Raw genomic sequence first — 26381 nt, 5'->3', positions numbered from 1 at the left:
ATAGTAAGAGGCACAGAGAGGCGGTTCTGTGGACACAAATGAAATGAGTGGATGGTATGTTGCCTTCCGGGTGCCAGGGTCCATGATGTCTCGGATCATGTTTTCAAGATCCTTAAGGGGGAGGGTGAGCAGCCAGCAGTCATGGTACACATCGGTACCAATGACATAGGTAGAAAAAGGACTGAGAATGTGAAAAATGAGTACAGGGAGTTAGGTTGGAAGCTGAAGTCCAGGACAAACAGGGTAGTTATCTCTGGATTACTACCAGTGCCACGTGATAACGAGGTAAGAAACAGGGAGTGAGTGCAGCTAAACACATGGCTAAAGGGCTGGTGTAGGAGGGAGGGCATCCATTATGTGGATAATTGGAGCACATTCTGGGGAAGGTGGGACCTGTACAGGAAGGACGGGTTGCACCTGAACCGGAAGGGTACAAATATCCTGGGAGGGAGGTTTGCTTGAGCTGTACGGGATGGTTTAAACTAGATTGGCAGGGAGTGGGGAGCTGGATTTATAATTCAGAGGTTGAGGTATTCAGCCTTCCAACAGACACAACAGGGAGTGAGGTGGTTTATAAAGAAATGCAGTCAATGGAGCATAATTGTGGACAGAGATGGTTTGAGGTGTGTATACTTCAATGCTAGAAGTATCAGAAATAAGGAGGATGAACTTAGAGCATGGGTCGGTAGTTGGAACTACAATGTTGTGGCCATTACTGAAACTTGGGTAACTCAGGGAGAGGAATGGTTGTTGGAAGTTCCGGGATTTAGATGCTTTAAGAGAAATAGGAAGAGCGGAAAAAGAAGCGGGGGAGTGGCATTGATAGTCAGGGCTAGTATAGCAGCTACTGAAAGGCAGTTCGAGAATGATATGTCTACAGAGTCAGTTTGGGTTGAGGTCCAGAACAAGAAAGGAGCAGTCACTCTGTTGGGTATTTTTTCGTTTGTTTGTTTTTTTTAAAAAAACAGACCCCCTAATAGTTGCAGAGAAGTAGAGGAGTGGATTGGGAGGCAGATACTGGAAAGGTGCAGAAGTCACAGGGTTGTAGTCATGAGTGACTTCAACTTTCCAAATATTGATTGGAAACATTTTAGTTGTAATAGTTTAGATGGAGCGGATTTTGTCCAGTGTGTTCAGGAAGGATTCCTGACACAGTATGTAGATAGACCAACACGAGGAGAGGCCACTTTGGATTTGGTGCTTGGCAATGAACCAGGCCGAGTGTTAGACCTGTTGGTAGGAGAGCATTTTGGCGGTAGTGATCATAACTCTGTTACTTTTACAATAGTCATGGAAAAGGATAGGTACATACAGCAGGGTAAGGTTTATAATTGGGGGAGGGTAGTTACAATTCTGTTAGGCAAGAACTGGGTAACATAAATTGGGAACAGATTCTGTCAGGGAAGAGAACTATTGAACATAGAACATAGAACATAGAACATTACATCGCAGTACAGGCCCTTCAGCCCTCGATGTTGCGCCGACCTGTGAAACCAATCTGAAGCCCATCTAACCTAAACTATTCCATTATCATCCATATGTTTATCCAATGACCATTTAAATGCCCTTAAAGTGGGCGAGTCTACTATTTTTGCAGGCAGGGCATTCCACGCCCTTACTACTCTCTGAGTAAAGAACCTACCTCTGACATCTGTCCTATATCTATCACCCCTCAATTTAAAGCTATGTCCCCTCGTGCTAGCCATCACCATCCGAGGAAAAAGGCTCCCACTGTCCACCCTATCTAATCCTCTGATCATCTTGTATGTCTCTATAAAGTCACCTCTTAACCTTCTTCTCTCTAACGAAAACAGCCTCAAAACCCTCAGCCTTTCCTCATAAGACCTTCCCTCCATACCAGGCAACATCCTGGTAAATCTCCTCTGCACCCTTTCCAATGCTTCCACATCCTTCCTATAATGCGGCGACCAGAACTGTACGCAATACTCCAAGTGCGGCCGCACCAGAGTTTTGTACAGCTGCAACATGACCTCATGGCTCCGAAACTCAATCCCTCTACCAATAAAACCTAACATACATTGTTTAAGGAATGCATACTGTGTGTGCTCGATATGTTTGTCTCTAGCAGGCAGGGAAGATGCGGTCGAGTGAGGGAGCCTTGGTTCTCAAGAGAGGTCAAAAGTCTGGTTAAGAGGAAAAAGAATGCTTATGTAAGGTTTAGGAAACAAGGAACGGAAAAGGCTTTAGAGGGATACAAGTTATCTAGGAAGGAGCTGAAGAAAAAGCTTAGGAGAGCTATAACAGGGCATGAGAAAACCTTGGCAGATAGGATCAAGGAAAACTCCAAGGCTTTTTACACGTACGTGTAAAAAGAATAAGAGAATGACCAGAGAAACGGTAGGGCCGATCAAGGATTGTAAAGGGAATTTGTGCATGGAGCCTCAAAAGATAGGAGAGGTCCTTAATGAATACTTTTCTTCGGTATTCACAACTCAGAGGGACCTAGTTGTAGAGGAGGACAGTGTGAAACAGGCTGGTCGGCTGGAGGAGGTCGATGTTAGTAAGGAAGATGTGCTAGGAATTTTGAGGAAGTTGAAGATAGATAAGTCCCCGGGCCTGACGGGATTTATCCAAGGATTCTATGGGAAGTGAGGGAAGAGATCGCAGGGCCTTTGGCGATGATCTTTTCGTCCTCACCAGCCACGGGTATAGTGCCAGAAGATTGGAGAGAGGCAAACGTCATTCCCTTGTTCAAAAATGGGAATAGGGATAACCCTGGAAATTACAGGCCAGTTAGTCTTACATCAGTGGTGGGCAAGTTATTGGAAAGGGCTCTGAGAGATAGGATTTATGATCACTTGGAAAGGCACAGTTTGATTCATGATAGTCAGCATGGATTTGTGAGGGGTAGATCATGCCTCACAAACCTTATTGAATTCTTTGAAGAGGTGACCAAACACGTGGATGAAGGTAGAGCAGTGGATGTGATATACATGGATTTAAGTAAGGCATTTGATAAGGTTCCCCATGGTAGGCTCATGCAGAAGGTAAGGAGGCATGGGATAGGGGGAAATGTGGCAGAATGGATTCAGAATTGACTGACCCTTAGAAGACAGAGGGTGGTAGTGGACGGAATATATTCAAAATGGTGGTCAGTTACGAGTGGTGTACCACAAGGATCTGTCCTGGGTCCTCTTCTATTTGTGATTTTTGTAAATGATTTGGATGAAGGAGTGGAAGGGTGGATTAGCAAGTTCACGGACGATATGAAGGTGGGTCGCGTTGTGGACAGTGCGGAGGGCTGTTCTAGGTTACAAAGGGACATTGATAGGATGCAGAGCTGGGCTGAGAAGTGGCAGATGGAGTTTAACCCTGAAAAGTGTTAGGTGATTCATTTTGGAAGGACAAACTTGAAAACAGAATACAGGGTTAATGGAAGGATTCTTGGCAGTGTGGAGGAGCAGAGGGATCTTGGGGTTCATGTTCACAGCTCCCTGAAGACTGCCACCCAGGTGGATAGAGTTGTTAGGAAGGCTAATGGTGTGTTAGCTTTCATTAATAGACAGATTGAGTTCAAGAGCCGTGAAGTTATGCTCCAGCTGTACAAAAGCCTGGTTTGGCCACATCTGGAGTATTGTGTCCAGTTCTGGTTGCCTCATTACAGGAAAGATGTGGAGGCATTGGAAGAGGTACAGAGGAGAGTTACCAGGATGTTGTCTGGAATGGAGGGAAGGTCTTACAAGGAAGGGTTGAGAGAGCTAGGGCTTTTCTCTTTCGAATGATGAAGGATGAGAGGTGACTTGATAGAGGTGTACAAAATGATCAGAGGTATAGATAGAGTAGGCAGCCAGAGACTTTTTCCTAGGGTGGAGGTAGCTATTACGAGGGGGCATAGTTTTAAAGTGAAAAGAGGTAGTTATAGGGGAGATGTCAGAGGTAGGTTCTTCACTTAGGGGCGTGGAATGCATTGCTGGAGACGGTAGTGGAGTCGGCCTCATTAGGGGCATTTAAGCGGCTATTAGATAAGCATATGGATGATAGTATAAGGTAGGGGTGGAGGTTAGATAGACCTTAGGATTAGGGTAAAAGTTCAGCACAACATCGTGGGCCGAAGGGCCTGTACTGTGCTGTACTGTACTATGTTCTAAAAAACAAAGAGCTAATTTACTGAAGTTTACTGAAGCAATTTGGGCCATTAACAAGGCATTTAACAAGCAAAAATCTCCCTCACAACAACAGAAATTGCTAGAAAAGCTTAGCAGTTTTGGCATCATCTATGGAGAAAAATCAGAGTTAACGTCTTGGGTCGAATGATCCTTCCTCAGAACCCTTTTGGCTTACTTGACCCGAAACATTAACTGATTTCTCTCCACAGATGTTGCCAGACCTAGCTGAGCTTTTCCAGCAACTTCTGTTTTTGTTCCTGATTTACAGCATCCGCAATTCTTTCGATTTTTATTTAGTAAGAAACTCACCTTGTTTCGTGTCAAAAACAGAGGAAAAAGCAAAATACTCCTAACATCAATATGGGCCATATATTCCTTGTCCGATTCTATCACAAATCTTGCCATAGGCCATATCAATTAATAAGTGTGACAGAGATGAGGAGAAATTTCTTAGATATTGAATCTGTGGAATTCTTCACTGCAATAGAGGCTGCATCTTTAAATGTATTCAGGGTTGAGGTAGACATGTTTCTAATGCACAAGGGGATCAGGGGTTATGGTGAAAAGGGTAGAAAATAGAGTGGAGGATTTTCAGATCAGCCATGTTCTTGTTGAATGAGGGAGGGGATGTGAGGTGCCGAATAGTGTACTTGTGCTCCTACATCTTCTGGTCTATCAGGATGAATGTCAAATCCTCCAAGAAGATGCATAAGACATTAACTTGAATAGTATCAGCTGTAAGGGACTTCTGCTTAGAGACTGGAATAAAATGGTATTGTTCTCCTCAGAGCAGAGAAGGAGAAATCATGTTAAATATCATGCTTGCTTTTGGTAGGGTAAATGAAAACAAACGGTTTCTGATGACAAAGGGTAGTCACCAGAGAATACATTAAGATGATTAATGAAAGAATGATAAGTGACATGAGGAAGTAGTCTTTTACTAAACTTAAAAAAAGTTGTTGTGATTTGGAACACATTTCCTAAAGGGGTATTGGACACAAATTCACAAATGAATGGGAATTGGATGAATACTTGAAAGATTAAAAAAAAGATGAGGCAAGTGCAACTCTACCGATGGGCCAATTGCCTGCTTCTGTAATGTATCATTCTATCATTCCATAATTTAAATTTTGATTGATACTACCAGTGCTGACTTTCTTAATGAAGTTTTCTGCAGTGTATTCACCAACATCCCCACTTTGCCAAACAGCACAAAAATATCGTACGAAATAGTGATATAAAAACATGGCACCCAACAAGTGATAGATTGTGATGATCATCAAATTTAAACGCAGATATAATGGCGACAACATTGCAGAGAAAGGTCTATTTTATTTACCAAAACTTAATTCTACTCCCTATTTTCTCCTAGCAAAGTAACTGAGAAAGTTTGTGTGTAACAATATTTTAACAAATATTGCTTTACTTTAATTGGGTATAATTAATGTCCATACACTTTCCAATGTTATTAAGGCCAATTTGCTAAATTATGAATCCAATTCACCTCAGATGAGAAATTTGTCTCTCCAGTTCAGTTTAGTCGCAACAATCATGTGATCATTTACCTTTTATACAGTTCCTAAGGAACAAATTGTTCTTTATTCACTTGGGATAATAACCTGTAGATTTACAGTATGGCTCAAATTTGTATTCGGCATGAATCAAGGGTTACACTGTTCATCTGCTTTATATGTACCAAAGTGTATTAGAGATTGATGGTAATTGAAAAACAATTGGTAAATATAAAAAAATAACTCAGCACAAATAGCCTGATAAAACAAAGAAAATAAAAGTTGCAGATACAGTTTGTTTAAAATGGATGTCACCAGCTTTTTGCTGATGGTTATTTCAGATTATTAATACATACCACCAAACGTCATTATGTATTTCTGATTTGTAATTATCATCAGCAGAAACATAACTTTCATAGCAGCCCATTATAGAGCATTTACATTCCTTAGTAAGTAATTCAAACAGAGTCAATCTTTTAAAGGGATAGGGAAAAACGGTCAAGCAGAATCTCTTAATTTCTAGGCAATCCCACAAATTTTTGGCAGGGAATACACATAATGCAAGATCCCAATTTTTGATAATTAAAAAATAAAATTTGCTGGAAATTAATTAAAATGGGGGATGAGATTTGCCATTGACAGTAGTGCAAAACAGACCCGAAGACTATTTGCCACTATTTTTCCTTCATGCTCAATTGTGTTTTCCATTGAAATCAACAGACTTTCACTGTCACACTCACTTTGCACTACTGTTGCTTGTTATAGTCAGTTCCATAGTCTTCATATTTGAATAACCTGAAGGGATGTACAGCAAAATGTTCAATGATCAGCATAGCACACTGTACTGGCCCAAGGATTGCTGGAGAGTTAATAGCATTCATCAATACTTGTTTGTAAAATAAATCCAGCAGTTTGTGTTACAGAAGAGATAGATCGGCTCTGGTATCCAGTAAATTGCTTGATCATTTGTATTTTCCACCTTTTGACTCAAAACCTGGTGAATATTACAACCTCGTCACAAGTCTCTCCATTGTGGAGTAAAACAAATGTATTAGATTTATGTTGTTAATATGAATTAATCTTCCTGTAGTGACTCAAGGCAAATAATTCATGTCATAAGGATCTTGTAATTGACATAATTTATAAGTCTGACAAACATGAATGTCCAGATATGGAAAAATGAAAATGCAGAGCCCCAGTCTCACAGATAACAAATTCTTTAACTATTCTCACTTTCTTCAGGTCAAAGGTGTGCCCATGGGTAGCCGTATGGGCCCCAGTCATGCCTAGTCCTACTCAGGTCCCTCTCACAATGCTTTCTCTAGTACATTGATGTTGTCATCGGTTCTGCTTCCCTCTTGTTCTGACTTTGAAAAATTTATCAATTTCATTTCCCATTTTCACCCTGCCCTCACCTTCACCTGGTCCATCTTTGACCCCTCCCGTCCTTTTCTCAAAATCTATTTCTATTTCTGGGAATAGGGTGGCCACCAATATCCATGACAGAATAACTTTCTCCCACAGTTACCTTGACGATACATCATCACACCCCGCTTCCTTCCAATTCTCCAAATTTCTCTGTCTCCATTGTACCTGTTCTGATGAGACCACCTTCCACAGGGGGCCTCAGAAATGTCACTTTTTTTTTAAACTGAGGATTCCCCACTATTATGATTGACAGGCCCTTAGTCATGTTCGACCCATCTCCTGCACTTCTGCCTTCCTCATTCTTTCCCTTCCTCCCACAACAGCGATAGTGTCACCCAGTCCTCACTTACCACCCACCAGTCTCTGCATCCAAAGGATTGTAAGCCGCCATTTCCGTCACCTCCAAAGGGGTGTCACAACTGGACAAATATTCCCCTCCTCTTCCTTGTCAGCATTCCGCAGGGACTGTTCCCTGCAGGACACTCTGGTCCACTCCTCCTCCATTCCGAACACTTCCCCACATTCCCATGGCACATTCCCATGCAATCACAGAAGGTTGATGCTTTTTTATCTGCTCCCTCCTCACCATCCAAGGCCCCAGGTATAACTTCCTGGTGAAGCAGTGATTTACCTCTACTTCATTCAATCCAGTCTGCTGCATTCACTGTTCACATTGTTGTCTCCTCTACATTGGGAAGACAAAACACAGGCTGAGTGACTGTTTTGCAGAACCTATGTCCTGTCTGCAAAACTGATCCAAGCTTTCAGTTGCTTGTCACTTCAATACACCACTGTGTTCCCATGCCAACATTTCTGTTGCAGGCCTGTTGCAGGCCTGCTGCAGGGCTCCAGCGAGCCTCAGCGCAAGCTTGAAGAACAACATCCATTTTCTGCTTGGGCACCCTGCAGCCTCGAGGATTCAACGTCGAGTTCAATAACTTTAGAACCCAACTTCCATCCTTCCATGTTTATTATCCAGCCCCACACATAGTCATGTTATGACACTGTGTTTAGCACAGTTACTCATTCTCACCCATCTCTTGGCCCATTATTGCATTATATGGATTACTTTCAGTGCAGCTCATCCATGGTCTGAGGAAGGGTCACCGGACCTGAAACGTTAACTCTGTTTTTTCCTTAACAGATGCAGCCAGACCTGCTGAGCTTTTCCAGCAACTTTGTTTTTGTTCCTTTCATATCTCTGTCTCTCTCTCTCTCTCTTTCACTCTATTCTGGGCTCCATCTTCACCAATCTGCTCACTTCTCCCCTTCCAGCCCTACCTCCCCAGCCTCATTTTCAGCATAAACAATACATTTTCCAAGCTGCTAACAGTTCTGATGAAGTGTCACTGGAATTGAAACGTTAATTCTGAACTCCCTTTCCCTCTTCTCCCCTCTCCACTCCCTTCTCCCCCCCACCCCTCTTCTTCCCCCCTCTCCTCCACCTCCCCTCTTTCTTCCCATAGATACTGCCAGAACTACTGTGTTTTCCCACAATTTCTATTCTTGCAGATAGAGGTTTATTTTGAAAATGTCTTATGCATCTTGGCTACATCTTTGTGCCAATCTTGGCATTCACACTTCTGTTAGCTTTGGAAGGCCATCAAGATATAAAGCTGTTTCAACACTCAGCCTGAATGGGAAAAATGAAAAGTCCAATTCTTATTGCTCACCACAAGGTATGCCATTCTAGCAATTTCTGAACCAACATATATTGTTTTCTACCCAGACATGACTGACTGGTTTGGCATGAAAAAGGAAAAATGAAATCATAGGCAGGAAAATGTAAGACAGTGAAGAATCAAACTAAGAATTAATAAAACCCATCAATTCATTCAAACATTTTCCCCAAAGGAATTATGCAGCAAATAAAGATTCTGCCAGCAATTCCCAAACACTTTGGACTTTCTGACAAGTATCCATTTAAATTGTGGTATTTGGAGTGTTTTACTATAGTTCAGTATAGATAACTAAGGGATATCAATTAAGTGAATGGCAGGTGTCTTTTCCCCACGGTGGGATTTCAAGACTATTTTTAAGGTGAGAGGAGAAAGATTTTAAGACGACATAGGGGGCATTTTTTTAAACACAGAGTGTGGGTCATGTGTGGAATGAACTTCCAGAGGAAGTGGTGGATGTGGGTACAGTTATAACATTTGGATAAGTACATGAATAAGAAATGTTTTGAGAGATATGGGCCAAGCACAGGCAGGTAGGGCTAGTTGAGTTTGGGGATTAAGGTTGGTGTGGATTGGTTGGACCAAAGGGTCTGTTTCCATGGTATATGACTCATGACTCCATAATTAAATAGTTGTCCCAAAAAATTAGACTATCAAGTCCCTTCCTTCACCCAACTCTGAACCTGATATCTTCCACAGCTCCTGATGCTGATCCCCCTTTCTCTGTATCAGGACCTGACCTTGCCATCAGATCCAAAAACCCTTTTTTTATGTTCCTGGTACTCCTCATGCTTTCACATACCCTCTCTGGGAGCTAACACCCTTCCTGCCCCAGGATGCAAAACCTCCTTCCCTGCTGCTGGACTTGACCCACCTTGCCCCCACTCTGGATCTGATGCCCATTCCCCACAACTGAAGCTGACCTCCCCATCTTGCTACTAGACCAAACCCCTTCATTCATCACTTCCGACAGCCCTCGCCTCCGCTGTAGCAAATCCAAGCCCCACATCCCCAACTCTGAAGCCAACACCTTTCCCTGCTGCTGCCCCACTGCCAGATCTGAACCCTCTCCCATTTTCCATGGGACCTGACATCACCCACCATCCCCAGACCCTGTATCTGTCATCCAGCCTAATCTACTCTAAACATCACCTTGTATGTGACACCCTACCTACCTGGAATTCTACCCACCCTCCCACCTTCTTGAAATCCTATTGTTTTTGTCACTATCTCCTGGCACCTTACCAACCCAGCACCCTGATCTCTCACCTACTTGATTACAGGTAGTTGTCTATAACACTAGACCTTTAAACTACAGAATATGGCAACTGACTGCTGTGAAAAAGAGGGCATGGGTACCTTTTCCCAACTGTTCTACTGTGTAGGATCTGTCAGATTTAAAGCATGGGTTCCCATTTCTGAAGGAGCCCTGATCAAATTTCCTGCCCAAAATGCAGGGCTTTCACTTTTCATAAAAAAATTTGGAATGCCAATTAGCATAAGATTCCACTCCTCTGAAAATTCAATCAATTATATAAGATTCTTATCAATTTCCTCCAATCATCATTCAAAAAATGACTGTAATTCATTAAAACCCAAATGCTCTTTCAGCACAATGCACTGTGACATTTACTATTTATGTATAGTAAGCCCTTATCAACCATAATAATAGATGTTCCTCAGAATAAAGTGAACATCCTTATGGCCTTTCTTATAAATCTGGTTAATTTCCTTAGCAGGCAACTCCAGAGGTTGCATCCTCTGGACTGTGAAAGAATAATACCAAGATTCCCTTGATACTTGTTCTCCAAGCCCAAGTTGTTGGCTATAACCTTCCCACAAGCACTTCTGCACAGAGGAATGCACTTTTTCTTCACAAATTTCAGCATTTTGATTTTGGAAGTATTACTTAAATTGTATCATTACATCACGCTCTGTAAACTTTAAAGACTGGAATACATCTAAGGTTAGTTTTGGACAATGTAGTGCAGGTTTAAATTCTGGATTGAGTCCAACACTTAATGTCAACAGACATGTTGCACTCTCTTTAGCCAAGCGTTGCTCTTCCTACCCTGAGACAGAGCTGGAGAGAGAGAGATACTGGACTATTTAAGTATTCTCTTATCACTGACCAAATTTTTAGCAAAGACCCTGTGGATACTTGGAGTGCTGCCAAACGGTCTCTGCTGTCTCCTCAAGGATCTGAATTATCTCATTGAGAATGTTAGTTCAGACATCTGGGCATTGTATCATTAGGTTAACATTTCCAAAGAATGTTTCCTCATCACCTGGGGCCTAAGTTTCAATTTATTTCTTTTTTTTTTAAATGAAAACGTCTTGCTTTTTGATGTGCAAAAATATTATAAGAATGTCATTTCTTTGCATTGGCTGTTTTTCATGGAACACATCATGAACGCGTGCAGCCAAGATCAAACACTTCTTTACACACCAACAGCCTGCTCACTAAAACTCAGTTTGGGTACTTCCAGTGTTACTTGGTTACGGCCTTCATTAGCACTTTGTTCCAAATGGGGACTAAAGAGCTGAATTCCAGAGGTGAGTTGGGATTGAGTACACTCGACATTGATGCAAATTTTGACCGACTGTGACGTTAGGATAAAATTGAAGTCAATGCGAACAAAGGGGAAGCTGTTTAGTTTAATACTAAACATAAAAGAAGATGGCTCTGGTTTTTGGAAGGAATCATCTAATCCTGAGGACAATGCTGGAGAAGTTTCCTCAGGAGAACTATTTAAAATCAACCATTTTAGCCATGTGAGGGCATATGTCTGGACAAGGTGGGACTTGAACCCAGGCCTTCTAGCCCAGAGGTAGAAACATTACCACTATGCCAGAAAAGCCCTTCTTCAGGGCATCATACATATTGGTATTCAACCTGCTCTAAAGTTGTGATGGCCTCTTACGGCAGACATTTTCTGATGAACCTGTTCAGAAAAGCTATTATACACTTCTGAAGTGCTAGACCTTGAACCTGGGCCTCCTGTCTCAGAGGCAGGGACATTACTAATATGCCAAGAGCCCTCATTTCTCAGGGCAGATATTTTCTAACCAACCTGTTCAGAGATGTTATGATGTACCTCTGGAGCAGGTGGCCTTGAAACTGGGCCTCTGGCCCTGAAGTAGGAACACTACCACTTGGCCACAAAAGCCTACTTTTCTCAAGGCACAATCTGAGGACAAATTACCTACAGGTGTTCCAGCAAAGACTTTTCTTCCAATTTAAGATCAGGAGTGAGGATATCCACTGAGGATTTCCCAGCATTCGGTACCATTTGCAAACTCTCAGAGAACAAAGCAGTCTGTGCCTGGAAGCAACAGGGCCTGCACAAAATTGAAGTTTGGGCTAGTCAGAGGCAATTAATATTCACACAAGGCAGTGACTACCTCTAACAAGAGTGAACCTAATCATCTGTCCTTGGCATTCAATGATATTAATATTGATTAAATCTCTCTTCATCAACATCCTATGGTTCACCATTGACCATAAATTGACTACACAGGCTAAATAAATGACTGTTGAGCAGATCAGAATTTAGGAATTCTATGGCCAGTATCTCACCTCCAGAATTCTCAAAGCCTGTCTGCCATCTGAAAAGTACAAGTCAGAATTGTAACAGTGTATTCTCTACCTGTCTGATATTAGCTTTCTAAACTTTACATATGCTTCTTTTTTACCTTTCGACTAAATTCATAGCTTCCTTCATTGTCCAAAAATCCTTTATCTCGCTGTCCGCTGTCCGCCCTCCGCCCTCCTTCCTCCTTCCGCCTTCCGCCTTCTGCCTTCCTCCTTCCTCCTTCCTCCTTCCTCAAACGTGCTAGTCCTGAACTCTCATCAGGAGGTCTTTAAACAATTCCCACATGTCAAATGTGGACTTGCCCAATAACAGCTCCTCCCAATTAACACTTCCTAGCTTCTGCCTAATATTGATGTCAGCTGCCTTCCTCCAATTTAGTGCCTTTAGTACCCATTGCTAGTTGACTAGTTGTTTTCTTTTGAGATTCTTGATTTTGTCCATTGATTACCATTCCTTCATGCTGATTTTTTAACTGGCTTGCAGCATTCAGGGTAGGATAAGGTCTTTATTTGTGATACGTGGATAACTAGGGGATTGTTCTTCAACTGTGATCTTCATAGCTCTCTAATATTTGAACCCAGGCAGGTGCACACAAGGGCATTCAAGTCCCATTAGCCCAACCCCAGTAGAGTTGAAACTGTCTTTTTAACCCTTGTCCTTGTGTATTCTTCAAAGGGAAAACATAAAACATGCTCACAGTTTAGGATATTATCCACAAAGGTGGCTTGTTGTTGGGCAGGGGATTATCAGCCCCTCATTACTTTTTGAGTCACAAGAGCTCAGTCCAGTCTGTTCAAAGTTTCTTCTGACACCCTTAGGTATGACATCCCATTAGTCCCATACAGAATTATTGACTGTCGTTGAACTTACACCTATAGTTATTTTGTGTCCGTAGCATTCATCTTTTAAAAACACACTTTGGAATTAAGTGGTAAAAATGTCCACAAGACTTTAAGGTTTTGACTCATTGTTGTAATATTCATCAGTCATGCATTGGAATAGCCGAGTCTAGAGGTAACAAATGAATGAATGTGGGTTTCAGTGGTAGATGAGCTGAGACAGGGGTGAACTCATACAGGCAAATGGGACCACCACAATCTTCAAGCTCCTGTCCAAATTACACACCATTCTGACTTGGAAATTATCATGGTTTCTTGACTGTCGCTGGGTAAAATTCTTGGAACTCCTTCTCTAACAGCACTGTGAGTGTAACCCAACCACATGGACTCAAAGAACTTCAAAAAGTTGGCTCACAAACATCTTCTCAAGGGTAATTATGGATGGGCAGCACTGGCTGACCTTGCTAGCAACTGTCATATCGCATGAATAAATAAAACAAAATCAATTTGATGCACAAGTATCAGTGAGGTGGTTGGAAAAGACATAACAATGCGTGATAAACCTAAAAGAGTCAATGCTATTGCTGTGTTTAAAAGTTTCAGTGAATGCAAGCTTAATCATAAAACCAACTGGGATAAAATAGAAAACAATATATCGTCCAACATACAATTTTTGATTTATTCAAGGGAATGTGGGTGTTGCTGGTCAGCCCATCTCTAATTACCCTGAGGAATGTAGTGATGAACTGCCTTTTTGAAATGCTGCAGTCCCTGGGGTGTAGGAACACCCTCGGTGCTTTTAGAAAGGGAATTCCGGGATTTTGACCTAGCAACAATGAAGGAACAGCGATGTAGTTCCAAGTCAGGATTTGGAGAGGAATTAAAGAATCTCATCTCTGCATGAAACACAGTAAACATTAATGGGCATGTAATGAAACAGCCAAAATAATGATTGAAAAGAAATTCTGATAGGAACAAGGTGTTCCAGTAAGCATCATTTTACATGATCATTTTACACATGCAAACACATGCACTGCTATTCATGTGCACCCAACTGAGGTAGTCATTTCTTCCTTTTTTTTATAATGCATTTTTGTGATTTCTAATCTTATAGTAAGATCACTGAAGACCACTTCAAAAGACACCAAGCTATTAACAATCCCTCTGATCCGAACATCAGCTGGAACAGGAATTCTAACACTGAATAATGCTATCCTCGCTGCCATCACATAACAGATGCCAGTCCTAGGAAGCAGCGGGAGAAAGTGCCATCCTCCCTCCTAATGACAGGAACAATATCAATTATTTATTCTGCAATAACATTGTGACATAGAATTTCATCAGAAGCTGGAAATATCTTAAATCTGTTAAACTAAATTCTTTCCTTGCATTTCTTACAACTTTAAGATATTGGGAAAGTAATGAAAAGCACATTTCCTTGTCTTTCATTTTCCAGAGAAATTTTGACTTGATATGGTGGGCAGGGGCAGTCAAAATTAAGATAATGCAGTTGGAGCCATGATAATCTCATTTGGTAAACATCTAAAAAAAGAGAATGTATGAAATATATCCAAACTGCTTTCTTCTTACAGTTGTGAGAATAATAAATGCAGTGAGGGAAAATGTTATTAAAATTAACGTCTGAAACTGGAAAATTGTTGACTTCAAAGTCTCCTGTCAGCTAAAAGTGAGTTGAGAACAGCATCATCGACTGTCAAAATGTGGAAGATTCATTAGTAGTGCAGAAGCATTGCACCACAGGCTCTCCTGACTGCCTATTTCAACATTTCTTGTTCATGAGTGAGCCTAAAAGAACAAAATACCATATTACATTACATTCTGGAAAATAAAGGAATTTGAGTGTTAACCCTGGCTCAGTTCTTGCCTCTGACTCTCAAGGTTCAAGTGCCTAAGAATCAAAGCTAACACTCCGGTACAATACTGAGTGAAGCACCTTCAGGAGTGCCAGCTTTTGAATGAGTCATTAATGTGTGTGCTCTTGGGTGGACATAAAAGATTCCATAGCATTATTTCAAAAAAAGAGCAAGACAGCTTTCCTCGGTGTCTTAGCCAATATTTATTTTTCAATCGACAAGATAAAATAGGAAAAGTAGAACAGATTATCTTGTCATTATCACTTTGCTGTTTGTGCAAGCTTGATGTGTGCAAATTTGCTGTCATGTTTCCTATATTACAACAGTGGCTACAATTCAAAAACATTTTTAATTGGCTCCATACTACTCTGGGATGGCCTGAAATCATGAGAGATGCTATTTAAATGGAAGGCTATTTTTGTACTACCACAACTTATTTTAGATATATGGATTTTACTTTTGAAAAGTTCTATGCGAAGAATGTACACCTTCAGTAATACTCATCTGTAACTCTTCACTGATGCTTACAGATTCTATAATCTCTTATTCCTGGAACCTTTCTTCACGAATACTCCTGAGTACTGTTTCCATATGGCTGTAATATCTTTCCTCCAACAGGGTGCCAAGAATCGCAAACAGTGCTTCAACTATGATCTAACCAATGCTCTGTTCAAATTCAACATGACTTCCTTGCTTTTGTATCTAATGGCAAATAAAAACCTATTTACTCTTTATAACCATTACCAACTATCTTCTACCTTTTAAAATCCATTAATTCTTAAGTTCTTATTTCCGCAGTTAGATTAAGAAATGTCCCATGATTCTATCACTCATATAATGAGCTGCATTAGTAGATTAGTAGTCCAGTCTGTTAGATTCCACACTATCAGGTAATTAGCATGATTTAAATAACCCATCTGATGATTTTCCCGTGTATAGTGCTGTATGAATTTGGAATTTAGAATGCACTTACACCTCTGCTTCTGCATGCCCGGGCATAAACCCATTCTACAGCCGTTTTTTAAGTGCATCCACTTCCTCCTGTGAGTGGCAAAGCAGCACAGCATACAATGGGCACATAATCTTTGATATTTTCTTGTATAGTTTAGATGGCAGATGGATTGCAGCAAAATGCTAGCTATACGTTCTACGAGTTTGGGTGAAGACATGAGGTCTCACTGTATATTTGTTCGGTTCCAGTTCAGGGTATCAAAAGCCAGGACAGGAAGACTCTTCGGCATCCAATCTTCCACTTCCCTCCAATCATTGGGCCCTTACTGATGAATACATTACTATGATTGGTGCTGGGGCATCTTTAAGATGTTAGAAAATGGGTGCAGTTTCTATCAGACACCATTAATCAAACTGAATACTTTTAAATTCATATAGGACTGTTATTTTCTGATTTGATAGTTGCCATCAATAGCGCTCTGCACATTTAGAAACTTAGTTACTTGGCAGAAATCCAGGTTCTCTCCACTAGCTCCTTCCTTTCCATTGGGAAAATAACAAATGTGTTTCTCCTGGAACAGGGAACTTGTTGATGCAGGCAGCTGACTAGTCTGGTACATAGTAGCTTAAAACAAGCTAAGAGCATAAAAGTATGAATTGGTGCTGACTTTTAACCACAACACAAAGCACTACCCTTTGTACTGGATATGGCGAGAGTATTAGGCCACATTGAGCCATATGACTTGCCAACTGCCTCTCTGAACTTTCATAGACAGTAAAGGGCAAAGTATATGGGCTTGACGTTTATGACTTAAACGTTGGGTCACCCACAGATGGATATTGGATGTCTGCCATGCCAACAGACCTGCTTGTCCTTTTCAGGAATTTCCTTTCCTTTTTCAAATCCAATACTGCCATCAACTGGCCAGATGGAATGCCCATGGTCAGCACTGCTGGCAGCTACAGGAGCCAACTATTAGGAAAAGGAATGTTGCTGTGGAAAGTGTGTTCAAATGGAGAAGACCAGCTGTAAGTGAACTAAGTCAGAAAGACCGCATCACAAATATGACAAGTTGCTTTAAAGTACGACCTTATTCAGCAAACAGTTTATAAGCAGCAAAAATCAATAAACCAAGAAAATGAAAGCGATGCTTTTGAAAATTTTCAGACTTTTCTATAGTTGCAATGGGTGCAATAATTGCCAGAGAAAGAGCCTCAGAAATTCTGAGGAGCTGTAACAGAGATCCTGTGTCACAAGTATTTGCTCTTTATTCCTCTCCTCTGTGCTGAAACTAGATTATTTGTTCGGTGCAAAAGGAATGGAATATGACTGGCTTGGTGCTTAGGTACACTCCCTATCACTGCCCTTTTCCCCCAACTAAATATGCATATCCATTTTGTTGAATCACCACCCAAAATATAGGGCAAATATCTATCCCCATGTACGTTAATTTATATACAGCGTTAAATATATTTCAAATCAGTTTTGCAACATTCAATGCATTTCCTTTGTCCATGCACTTTACAGATCCTTAGTTTCCTTGCAAATATAAGTGGGCAACTTTCACTTTCAGAGGTGACAGAATCTTGCAGTAATGGACTGGCTGCTTCTTAGTCAAGTCACCAAGTTTCCTACGCATTGACTTCAATGGAAAGATTAATTTTCACGGTGTAAAAAGGATAGCTGAACCAGTCTGGTTCAAAATGAACATTGCTCCCTGGAGTTTTACATACAGCTAGACTTAAACAATTCTGAGGATGGGTCACTGGACCCGAAACGTTAATTCTCATTTTCTGATTTGTCTCCACAGATGCTGCCAGGCCTGCTGATCTTTTCCAGCAATTTCTGTTTTTGTTTTGAATTTTCAGCATCAGCGGTTGTTGTGGTTTTTAGACTTAGACAGGATGATTTATAATTTCTTGATTATGTGAGTTACAACTTCCTGCCTCTGGACATTTGGGATAATATCCATTTCCAAAGAATATGGGATCATGACAATGGCTAAGCTTGGTAGTAGTTTGTGTTAAGACTATTCTGCTCAAGAAACTAGGAACAAATTTCTACATTTAGAAGTACAAAGTATGCAGTTAAATTCTTCAAAAACTTTGCAACAAATGCATCTGCCTCATCCCAAGCAAGACCGGAAATGAAGTAGGAATAAATGAGGGAAATGTGTAAGCATTAATTAATACGATACAGTTAATCAGTATATATTTTTAGGAAAGGATCCCACGTATTGTAAAACTAAATTGTACAGCAAACCTTTCACTGAAGTGGTAAAGGGAGAAGACAGCTGTCATCTTTCCAGTATTCATAGAAATCTTGATCTTGGCTGCCTTATTTTTGACCTGAATCTTCCAATCCTACCACTTGTTGTGCACTTCAAACCACTCTCAACCTGCTTGAGATAGCCATGTTCAATTTCTGAGTGATGCTTTGCCAAGTTACTTTTGGCAACATTAATGAATCTCCTGCTGCATGAAGTCTGAATTTTTAAAGACAATAAAGAGGGACAAAGCATCATTCAGAACTAAATGATTCATATGTGTATTTCCACTTCCCCTAAAGTGACCTGTGATTCCCAATCTGAATTTCTTCCCCATATCTTTGAGGAGGAAAGAAAAGTAGATATGCTTGCAACACTTTTGAACATCTTCCTCAATTTAAGTCCACCCTCTAAATTAGAAATTACACTGATTTTACTGTCATTCTTATTCACATCAACACCCTGTCTAAAATTCTAAAAGGCAGAAAGTTGCTGATTAATGAACATAGCTTGTATGAACAGAAGAAAATTAATTGTTCTTGTCAGCTCAGACATCCCATTTTAAAAATTTTATTATGTGTGTGTAAGGACAGAGATGATTGAATGATAGAATTTTAAATATTACATTTGCAGCTCTCAGACATAATAGAGCAGGCACTTGAGTGATTGACTACAGTTTTTTAATTGGCATCAGTGCTCTTGGACAGGGTAGGTTATCTGGAAAGAAACAACAATTTAATTGGCAACATAGAATGTGACTTGTGACTAAAACTCAGTGGTAGCAATAGCACTGATAAGCCTATTGTCATCTTTCGCCAATACTTTTCGAACTTGAGTTGAAGAATAGTGCATTAATTTAAGGGGAAATTTTGTAAATAGCAGAATGAGGAGATTAATGTTACCCTAATGTAAGTAAAGCTTAGTCAAGAGCAAACACATTATTGTAGAAAAACCTAGAGGATTCACTCAATAATTGACCCCAATTGCAAAAGCTTGTTTTGAACATGCTATAAAGGCGAGGGGTGGATATCATGGTATTCATGAATAAAGTTCTAATAACAGTTCAATTTAAATAGGATGCCTGCAAGTTTGTACAATGCATCTGTTCCAAATTATTATAAATTCCAAATTATGTTAATTCTACATACGACAAACAGCTCAATAGTGAATTTGACCAAGAATATATGCAGACTTTTAAAAATACTTACCTTGAAAAGAAATAGAAAGAGCGACTTTAAAATGAGATAACTGCTTTCCATCCATAATCATAACTGTTGCTTTGTGTTCATAGTTTGCACAAGATTACTTTGGTAAGATCAGAATTTGGAAGTGTAGTAAAAAAAATGGCATTTCTAGATTGCATTCTTTTCACTTGTTGAGCTCCAATATATGAAAATCTAGATAACAATCTCTAGGAAATCATAAAATATATTAGTTATTTATTTTTCTGAATTTAAACTCACAGAATCTCCATGTGTTGACTTTAAAAAGTGAATTTATGTAAGTCTATTAGGGCAGTTATATATTCATGAACATAACCCGAACTTATGAAAGCCTGAAGATAGCTCCACATCACTTAGGTACACATTGATTGCAACACACCTTTGATATTTCACTGCTTTTGAATTTAAAATGTATTATAATATGCAGATAGATTTATTAGCAATGGGAAACATTCAACAGGGAGATAATATAAATGAACAGATGTTAAGTGATCTAAAGTGGTGGGGCCTCCCTAAGATTTGCTTTCAGGATTGAAAACAAAGTTGCTGGAAAAGCTCAGCAGGTCTGACAGCATCTGTGAAGAAAAAGCAGAGTTAAAGCTTCGGGTCTGAGGAAGGGTCACCGGACCCGAAACGTTAACTCTGTTTTATTCTTCACAGATCCTGCCAGACCTGCTGAGCTTTTCTAGCAACTTTGTTTTTGTTTCTGATTCACAGCATCCTCAGTTCTTTCAGTTTTTATTTTGTTTTCAGGATTGTTGAGTACTTTAATATCGGAGGCTGTCCAAAAATTGGGCATCGGAACTCAATAAATCGCATGGGCAGGTGACGAAGTGTTGATGCCACAGAAAACTCTGAATGAGAATCGGTTGAAAAGCAATGTTGGTCCACTTGCTTTGTTAGCAAAGTCCTTATTGGTGAGAAATGCAATTTCAGGAAACTGCAATCCTCAGAAATGACATTTTTCCTGGCCTAATATAAGATCACCTTTCTGAAGTCACTTCCTGAACCACATCCACCTGGAAACCAGGGGAACAGATGCACGCCTATTTTGTTCATGGGAGACAAATCACTCTATTCAAAATGTTTGATGTTTGTTTTAGGACCAATCTAATAACGTAATGAACATCTTTAGTTACAGTTGGGTTGAATGACAAGTTCATAAAAAATGTGCGAAAATGTCCAATTTTTAGATTAAAGCTGTTTTATGGTAAAGTATTCACCTATGTATCCATCAAAGGCATAATTATTCCACTGAAATATTGTCACTACATGTACCAGACAGCTATAAAACATGTACTGCATTACACCAGAGAACTTAACAAACAGAATAGTACAATTCATCAGAGGTCTCTTTGGATTGAAATTCATACATCTAATTACATTTGTGATATCCTCAACGAATATTGATACAAAACAGAACAAGTCATTCAACATAAAATTAGGCAATGCCTTGACGCATCCAGTTTTAGATTCCAGCTACTGCAGAACAGAAACACTGAAGCATTTCAAACATACCTCAGTTTTTTGCCTCCCTCTGTAATCTTTGCCTTATTGAGGAATCCATTTTTCTCCATTGGTTGTAAACACTGAAATCAACAGGATAGAATACAAATGAAAACAAACCTAATAAGCAGTGTACACGATTGAATAGAATAAAAGCTCCGAATGATTATCTGAAAGGCAATTAATTTGGTATGGGATATCAAATCATGACAATTCTTTTGCATTTGCGAATTTTATGTGGGCAATACAATATATGATGCAAGCAAGAATGTTTGTTTCTCAGTACATCTGAATAACAATTTTAAAATATCACTTGTTCTGGTAATATGCTGAAGGAGTGCTGTTGACAGTGTTGGAGTCATTGCCTTTCAGATGAGACATTAAGCCAAGGATCTGTCACCCACTTGGTTAGACATAAGCAGCAGAAAACTGTCCCCTAATGAAAATAGAAAGTGCTGGAAAAACCCAGCAGGTCAAGGAACACCTCTGGAAAGAGAAACAGAGTTAACACTTTGAGTCCAAAATGACTCATTTTCTGGACAAAGAACAAAGAACAAAGAAAAGTACAGCATAGGAACAGACCCTTTGGTCCTAAAAGCCTGCACCGACATGCTGCCTGTCACATCTAAAACCCCCTACCCTTTCGGGGACTATTCTGAAGTCATTCTGAATGTTTCTCTTTCCACAGATACGACAAGACCATTTGAGTTTCTTCAGCACTATTTATTTTTATTTCAGATTTCCAGCATCCACAACATTTTACTTTCATCACAATGTTCTCCCCGCGTCCTGGTTAATATTTATCCCTCAACCAACATCATTAAAATAGATTGTAAAGTTTATTGTGATATTGTTGTTTGCATGAACTTGGTTGCCACATTTAAAACATTACAACTGCGACTGAACTCCAAATCTGATTTGATGCATGTGAAGTAATTTGACACAGCCTAAGATTTTGAAAGGTGCAAAGTGAATGAATGTTCGTTCTCTTACTATGTTAAACTCTATAATTAGAAAGTAAACTTGCAACTGAAGCTGCTTTTACTCAGCACAGCAACATAATGTTTTCACATAGGATTTTACTCTCAAGCAGCATACACTTTAGAAATTGGTTTAAGGAATACTCTATTGTAAGGCAATAGAGCTACATTGAATTATGTGAATCACATCAGGCAGAACTAAGATGGAATCAGAAGTATCCTGCAAGTGTCTGTAACCACAGGAAACATAAACGTAATATTGGCAATCCAAAGCTTGTTTGGCATTTTGACGTTGATCGCTGCTTTTAGGTAGAATAATACAGTTTAACAAATGGAAACAATGAGATAGCTGCAGCAAGACAGGGTAGGGGATGTCAGTTAGAGGGAGGAAGATCCATTAATTGGGGACACGAAAGGACAAAGCCCAGTCTAGTCATCTAGGGTTAACTCCTGTTTATAGGTCACCATGTCGACGTATCAATGTTTTATGCTACAGCATGTATCCTTTATGGAATCTACATGTCATAACAAAAACCTCCAAGAACGCAAATAAGCTTATCTTTGAAAAAACATTTCCTATTGTATTCAAAGTACATGGGATCTTGTCACTCGCAATGTGCTGGTGGGGTATTGAGGTCAACTACAACTCAGTTCCAGGTAGAAAAAATTGATGTTGGAACAATCTCGACAACATGATTAGTGTTTGTTGTACTTTCCTTTGTACAGACATGAACAGTAGCCTGGAAATATATCTTTATCGAGCAGACCACACGTCAGCACAAATTATACTCTTTCAATCTTTTTCTTTAAAAATATAAGCCTTGATGTATGATAGGAAAGACACACAACTAGAATGCATGTAAGCTAGTTATTCCATTACAGAATACTTACAGACTGATCCACCAGTCCAGTAATCTCAGTAAGATTGTGCTGAGAGTGGTTTCGTCTATGACGAGACACCTGGAAGACAAAACCATAAGGGCATTTTAAAACTTAAATACTTGTTCTCAGCATATATTTTAAAGTTAGTGGGTGAAATATTTGACAAAATCTGCTTTTTGGTACAGAAATACCTTGTGCCAGTTTCTTGTGGGACAGAGTGCACCCAAGCTCTGCTGTCCAATCAGTAACATGACTAGTGTGCTGCCCAATGCTGACTGGCTTCTCAAGAAATTCAAAGGGACTCAGGTGCTTGCATAACCAGCCCAACATTCCCTGCCATGCTAACAGATAACTTGTCCCTATTAAAGACGGGATGCACTCTGTTTCCACAGAACTGGTCTCAGGAATTCTTTGGAAGAGTCCTGATGAAGGTTCTCAACCCAAAACATCAACTTTCCTGCTCCTCTGATGCTGCCTGACCTGCTGTGTTCCTCCAGCTCCACAATACATTGACCCAGAAAGTCTTTGATTGAAGGTAGAATACTGATAATGCGGCATCAAGCTAGACAAAAGGACTCCCGTCAGCAGCAATGTAACACTGGATGCATTAATGGTGTAGGTGGAAGGGGAGAGAGATGTTAAATTTCCACAGGGCTTTGGTGGATCTCAGAACGTGCTGTATTCAAGGAAAACAAGGAATTTTGACTAGAAGTCAATTCTTGGAGTTTGACCTTGAGGATCTGGCTGGTATGCCAAGTAAAAGTTCAAAGATCTCATGTGTAACGTTAAGGCCAGTGAATGGAGCTTCACATACTATCTATTCCTCATCTACCAGAGTCTCATCCTGTTGGATGCACTGTCTTCCATCATTCACCTTTCAATAATCATGCTCAATATCACCTCCCCCCACAACACACATTTACCAGTGCTGTCAGCATCTCATGAGCCTCTCCTAGATTCCACTCTAGCTATTTAGCTATAGCAGCATGTTACCCAAATATGTTACAGCACACTAATATGCTACTCTGTCTCTTGCATGAGAAGATAGTGCAGTCTGCAACACAGAACCAGCAGGGAACAGGCACATCCACATTTCTGACAGAGTAGATAGTGCTTCACATAATAAGGCTGGCAGACACTGAGCCCCTTGCATCCACCATCATTGGGAACATTTAGAATGATGGCATGTTCCTGTGTTATTCTCCTTCTCTAATTCCACTTCACCTTCTTCCTACTATCTGACATAAAGTACAAACTGCAGATTCTGTGATCATGAACCATTTTGTCCATCATCCTACCTCGAGCCCTCTCTTACACACCAGTACTCACTTCTGCATTTTTCTTTTCCACATTTGCCTACTGGCCAGATAGTGCAACCTCATCCTGAAGGGCCTAAACAATTGCATACTTATGACAAAGATGTACCTGCCTCTGATTTAGGCCTAATGATATTGAGTATGACAGGCTGGCTCAGGTAAATGTGTCATAGCTGCTGCCAGGATAACACTCATTTTCTAACAGGATGTTCTGTGCATGCAGCTGCATGTTCACTGAGTGATAGCCCTTATTCTCCCATTAATATGTGAAACCTACAGTGCTTTTCTTCCCCTTGTGCTTATTTAGTAGTTAATATCAGGCATGAATCATGCACAAGGGACTTCTCAAACAAAGGTAAAGGAGAGGTTAATAACAGTACTACACAGTTAGAGAACTTAAATAAATATCTGAATTAGTAGCTTCCTTAGAACAAGCTGTGAGAAGGTCTAAATCATATCATATATTACATCATTTCCTCTTTGTGGCACACGGTTTATCACAACAGCCACAGGGCTAGGTGTAAGAATTAATAGGACTAAATCATTATTAAACCTACTTTTTTTTCCTTTATTCATTCACAGAATAAGGGCATTTCTGGCTAGGCAGCATTTATTGCCCATCCCTAATTGCCCAGAGGGCAGTTAAGAGTCAACCACATTGCTGTAGGTCTGGAGTCACATGTAGGCCAGACCAGGTTAGGATGGCAGTTTCCTTCCCTAAAGGACATTAGTAAACCAGATGGGTTTTTCCTGACAATTGACAATGGATTCACAGTCATCATTAATTGCAGATATTTATTGAATTCAAATTCCACCATCTTGAACCTGAGTCCCCAGAAGATTATCTGGGTTTAACAGTCCAGCAACAATACCACTAGGCCATTGCCTCCCCTGGCAAAGCCATGTATTCATTCTTCCTGCTTTTCTCCAGTGATGGGACTATGAGTTACTCTTTCCTAGCACTCTGTCACTTCCCTGACGCAATGTACACTGTAACATTGGAAATGTGATCTACTCCCACCTGGAAGGGATCTGTAATTGTAAAAACTAGCGTCCACAGAATTCTTCATGATCTCTGCTAGTACAGTCCATGGCCTGCTATGTGGTTAGGTCTGGTTACAGGAGATGGCACAGTTCTGTCACCTCCTTGGCAAAACACAGACACCTCAGGCACCGCTCCTAGCTGAAGTGGATGTTGTGTGAAGCTGTTGTCTGAAAACTTTCAGTAGCAATGACTTTCTAATGAGAGTTCTCCTTTACATTTACATGTAAAGCCACAGTCCAGGAGAACTGCAATCTAAACTCCCATTAGTGAGAATAGGATTTCTCCTGAGAGGACTTCAAGCTCTCCAGACCTCCATGTCAAAAAAATACTTTCCATATTCCTCCAAAATCTCACAGTGGAATACCTCCACTTACTTCACATTTACAGCTGGAATTTTGCAAGAGACACAATCATAAGGATGCAGCTGGAATGATCTGTACACTTAAGTTTTATCGAAATGAAGTTGCACTTAAATTTTCCGGTAACTTTATTAGCATAAATCTAAATATCATATTGCCCTTGAATGCACACAATTAATAGTGCAATCAGACTTAATCAATTACTGATTGGAAATATGGCCAACAGGATCTTGAACTTGCTGAATTATACCAATTTAAAAGTATCATGTGCTCAGGTCATTGCAGCAGTGCAGGAAGGATATTATTAAACCAGAGACGATTCAGAAAAGGTTTATCAGGATGTTGCCAGTTTGGAGGGTTTGAAATATAAAAATAGACTGGAAAGGCTGGGACTTTTTTCCACTGGAGCGTGGGAAGTTGAGGAAAGGTTTGGCGAGATATGGGCCAAGGGTAATTGTAATTTAAAATAATTTTACCATCAGAATGGGAAACAGACAAGAGTAAGATTTCAAGTCACTAAGGTTGCTGGTCGCCTCAACCTCTCCACCCCTCTCACCCACTCCAACCTCTCCCCTGCAGAACGTGCAGCCCTCCGCTCCCTCCGCTCCAATCCCAACCTCACCATAAAACCCGCGGACAAGGGAGGCGCAGTTGTAGTATGGCGCACTGACCTCTACATCGCCGAGGCCAGACGCCAACTCTCCGACACCTCCTCCTACCGCCCCCTTGATCATGACCCCACCCCTGAGCACCAAACCATCATCTCGCAAACTATCCACAACCTCATCACCTCAGGTG

At 40.4% G+C, this 26381-nt stretch overlaps 1 protein-coding gene across 1 annotated transcript in view; it reads right to left on the bottom strand.

Moving 5' to 3' along the window:
• Nucleotides 1–26381, bottom strand: part of LOC109915955 (rho GTPase-activating protein 15) — a 580076-nt gene that overhangs the window by 425318 nt on the left and 128377 nt on the right. Inside the window, exons 4-5 of the mRNA XM_048599243.1 lie at nucleotides 22873–22941; nucleotides 21014–21084 (exon numbers count right to left, since the gene is read on the bottom strand). Of these exons, the coding sequence (XP_048455200.1) occupies nucleotides 21014–21084; nucleotides 22873–22941 (140 nt within the window). The remainder of the gene's footprint in view (nucleotides 1–21013; nucleotides 21085–22872; nucleotides 22942–26381) is intronic.

This window comes from Rhincodon typus, chromosome 7 (genome assembly GCF_021869965.1).
Source record: "Rhincodon typus isolate 14 chromosome 7, sRhiTyp1.1, whole genome shotgun sequence".
NCBI classification, from domain to species: domain Eukaryota; kingdom Metazoa; phylum Chordata; class Chondrichthyes; order Orectolobiformes; family Rhincodontidae; genus Rhincodon; species Rhincodon typus.
Note: the sequence above shows the minus strand (reverse complement) of the source record. Positions and strands in the feature narration are given on the sequence as shown.